The 3912-nt window shown below is 35.7% G+C and overlaps 1 protein-coding gene across 1 annotated transcript in view; it reads left to right on the top strand.

Annotated features, from left to right (window-relative positions):
- The window catches only part of Arfgef1 (ADP ribosylation factor guanine nucleotide exchange factor 1), a 90153-nt gene that overhangs the window by 36371 nt on the left and 49870 nt on the right, over positions 1 to 3912 (top strand). Inside the window, exons 11-14 of the mRNA XM_031366823.1 lie at positions 1834 to 1933; positions 2007 to 2146; positions 2239 to 2347; positions 2611 to 2812. Of these exons, the coding sequence (XP_031222683.1) occupies positions 1834 to 1933; positions 2007 to 2146; positions 2239 to 2347; positions 2611 to 2812 (551 nt within the window). The remainder of the gene's footprint in view (positions 1 to 1833; positions 1934 to 2006; positions 2147 to 2238; positions 2348 to 2610; positions 2813 to 3912) is intronic.

Genomic DNA, 3912 nt, shown 5'->3' with positions numbered 1-3912 from the left:
GCTCACCAACCCACACTCTCCCGCTTACTGGCCCTGGCATTCCCCTACACTGGGGCACAGAACCTTCACAGGGCCAAGGGTCTCCCCTCCCATTGATGACCGACTTGGCCATCCTCTACTATACATATGCTGCCGGAGCAATCAGTCCTACCATGTGTACTCCTTGGTTGGTGGTTTAGTCCCTGGGAGCTCTGACGGTACTAGTTAGTTCATATTGTTGTTCGTCCTAAGGGGCTGCAAACCCTTCAGCTCCTTCAGTCCTTTCTCTAGTTCCATCATTGGGGACCCTGTACTCAGTTCAATGGATGGCTGTGAGCCTCTACTTCTGTGTTAGTCGGGTACTGTCAGAGCCTCTCGGGAGATAGCTATATCAGGCTGGCATTTTGTGCTGTAATTGCTTAAGAAATTTAAAGTTCTGCTATTCTAAAAAGCCCCCCTTTTAGGCGTAGAATATTGCAGTAATAGAATTGCTGATTAGTTGAATTTTATAAGCTATAGATAGTGATATAGTTTTTCATACCTCTACAAATCTGGATTAATTTATAAATCAGTATTTCAAACTTTCTTGATTTGCAACACCATCAACATCTTTCTAGGTACACCTAGAAAGTAGAATTTTTTTCCATTAAGCAGTTGTAAGCAGACAGTTTATATATAAATGTTTAGCTAAATCTTTTGTACATTTAAGAAATAATACTTAGAAACTAAGGAAAGATGTTTGCTTTTCATTCATTTCTTACTATACCCCTACTGTGGTGCTATGTCTCCTGGATCCTATATAACTTCTTAGACCTTTAAATCATACTGGAAAATACATCCCTATATGTCAAATAAATATAAAATATATCCCTATATGTCACTGATTTTCTTGTAGCACTTGCTTTTGTATGCTAACATATCAAAACTTAAGTTTACAAAGGTGACGATGTCATTGGAAGGAATATATCATATATAGTATAATTGAAACTGAACAATTTTCTTTTCTTAGATTAGACAGCAGTTGTCTTTGCCACATTTGTGTCCCTGTGCATTCGAGCAGAATATGAGACAGTGTTTGGGAACTGTGGTCATGGCCATTGGAATTTATTGAATGCTTGCATATAAGACATGTGTTGTGTAGGCAATGCTTAGTGAAAGAGCTCTGGTTCATATCTTTGTAGTGCTTAATGTCCACAGAAAATAGCAATAATTGTTTTGAGTTCTTTGAAAGAAGAACACATTATGGGGCTGGCTAACTCTTGGGCGATGTCACTTTTATAATAAATGTTATTGTTTCTGGATTCACAGAACATAGTACATATGCTGATATGTTTTGATTTTAGTTGGCCTTAGGTCATAGTCACTTTCCCAAAATGATTGAAATTGTAGTATTAGTTTTCAGATGGAAACTTTATTAGATCAATTGTGCTTGATAATATTCAGCATTAGTGAGAGATAATGTCCTGAATAAGGATTTTTTTATTTTTTATTTTTATGAGTAATTAGAAAAATATAAAAGCATATATAAAAGTTTAGAGTAGTGTTGAAAGCTAGGAGCATTTAGAACTGCTCTGTACTGCAGTGTCGAAAATGATAACTGATGAATAAGAAATAGTTATGCTAGTTTACAGTTATATGTAAGAAATTATTATCCAGAAGAACTCCCTCCATATCTTTGTACATTTCATTTGTCAAGGCTCTGCGATGGCCAAGAAAGCTGGTGTTGGAGACAGAGCTAAAAGTCCAATGTCAAAGGAGCCTAAGTTCTCCTCTCTGCTCTAGATCTTTGGACATTTGAAGAGCGATCCATTTTATGTTAAATAGTATTTTAAGGAGATGTTTCCTCTGTTACAGGTATTCTTTAAAGAAATCTTCCTGTACATTTTGGAAACTTCTACAAGCTCATTTGATCATAAGTGGATGGTTATTCAGACACTGACAAGGATCTGTGCAGGTATTTGGAATTAATCTTTATTATTTCCTGCAGTGAAATATGTTCATAGTCTAAGATTATTCTCCTATTACAGATGCTCAGAGTGTGGTGGATATTTATGTAAATTATGACTGTGACCTAAATGCAGCAAATATATTTGAAAGACTAGTAAATGATCTGTCAAAAATTGCCCAAGGAAGGGGCAGTCAAGAACTTGGTATGAGTAATGTTCAGGTAAGAGCTTTCTTTTTTTATTTTTAATTTTTTCCAAGGATGAGACCTGCATTTTCTTAAATGATCTTTATTCTATTTCTGAATTATTACAGGAACTGAGCCTGCGGAAGAAAGGATTAGAATGTTTAGTTTCAATTTTGAAGTGTATGGTTGAGTGGAGTAAGGATCAGTATGTGAATCCCAACTCCCAGACTACCCTTGGTAAGATAAGATTTTAAGTTGAATTCTACATTGTTTTAAGTCAGTGATATGTTAGAAGATATTTAAAGATGCCATTAAAGTAGTCTTGTGTTGTATTTATTTACATAACATAATAAAATGTCTTTGTAAGGCATTAAAATTAGTTCCAACTTACATTTAAAATTTCTAGTTTAGTTATCCTAACAATATAATAATATATAGAGTAATAATATAAAAATATGTATAATATGTCATCTCTTCCATATTGATATTTTTTCTTATAGGTCAGGAAAAACCCTCAGAGCAAGAGATAAGTGAAATTAAACACCCTGAGACCATAAACAGATATGGAAGTTTAAACTCCTTAGAGTCCACGTCATCATCAGGAATTGGCAGCTATAGTACACAGATGTCTGGCACTGATAATCCAGAACAATTTGAGGTCCTAAAGCAGCAGAAAGAAATCATAGAACAAGGGATTGATTTGTAAGTATTGGATTTGTAAAAGAAATGTTACAAAATATCCCTCAGCCACAAATGTGCTAACTCTGTCCCCAGTCTCCCCATATTTCTCATTGTTTTTCATTCCTTAGTCTCTTGGATTTAAAAATTGAATGGCTCCATATTTAGTTCTCCCCATCATTGAAATACTTCCTAAGCAGATCCATGAGATGTCCAGTCTATGGTTTCCTCAAATCCTTCTGTCACTCCCCTTTTCTGTCACTCCAACATTTATCTATGAGGTAATTTTATAAAGAACTTTTGCCTGAGAAGGTATAAGAAGGCTAAGAGAAGAAATAAAGTGTGGCTTTTGGGGCTCTACTCCATCCACTCTGTGAGTGTGTCTGTGTGTGTAAAGAACAGCAGGCTTGTTTGCAGGAAGGAAAGAGACCAATGAAACAGGGAACAAGGCAGAAAAAGTAAGGCCATGAATATAAGCCAAATGCAAATTCTGTGTGTGTATGAGTGTGTGCACATGTGCATATGTATGTGAAGTGATCTAATGAACCTCTGAATAACAACAGATATACCAACATAGATGGGGGAAATATCATGGGGTCTCACCTATAGATAAAGAACTACAGGCAACAAAGAATGCTGAAAGTGGGAGAAATAATTCTCGCTAGGGATGAGTCCCCTAAATGGTTATCTAATAGCACCAAGTGGTCAGCACTGAAATCATATACATACAATTAACCCTAAATGGACTGAAGAGCTTGTACATATGTAAGTGTGTACATGTATTTGTATGGTGGATGTACATATGTATGCATGTATCAGATCTTTTGTGAGCTGTTTCACAAAATTTAGCAGGAAATTTGATTTCATAAGATCAGAGTCTGGGAGAGGAGTCAGGTTGGCATAGGAAAAGCATTAACAAAAATAAAATTCCTCGCAAGAATGAAACGTGTAACTAAACTTGAGGAAACAGAAACCCAAAAGGAGTAATACTAAAACCTGGAATTTTCGAATTTCACATTTTTGTCACATGATTTATGAAATCATATGCAAATAAGACAGTCCAGAACTAGACATCTTCTGTTTATCAACAGCACATGATACACACACACACACACACACACACA

Source organism: Mastomys coucha, unplaced genomic scaffold, assembly GCF_008632895.1.
Source record: "Mastomys coucha isolate ucsf_1 unplaced genomic scaffold, UCSF_Mcou_1 pScaffold14, whole genome shotgun sequence".
NCBI classification, from domain to species: Eukaryota; Metazoa; Chordata; class Mammalia; order Rodentia; family Muridae; genus Mastomys; species Mastomys coucha.
Note: the sequence above shows the minus strand (reverse complement) of the source record. Positions and strands in the feature narration are given on the sequence as shown.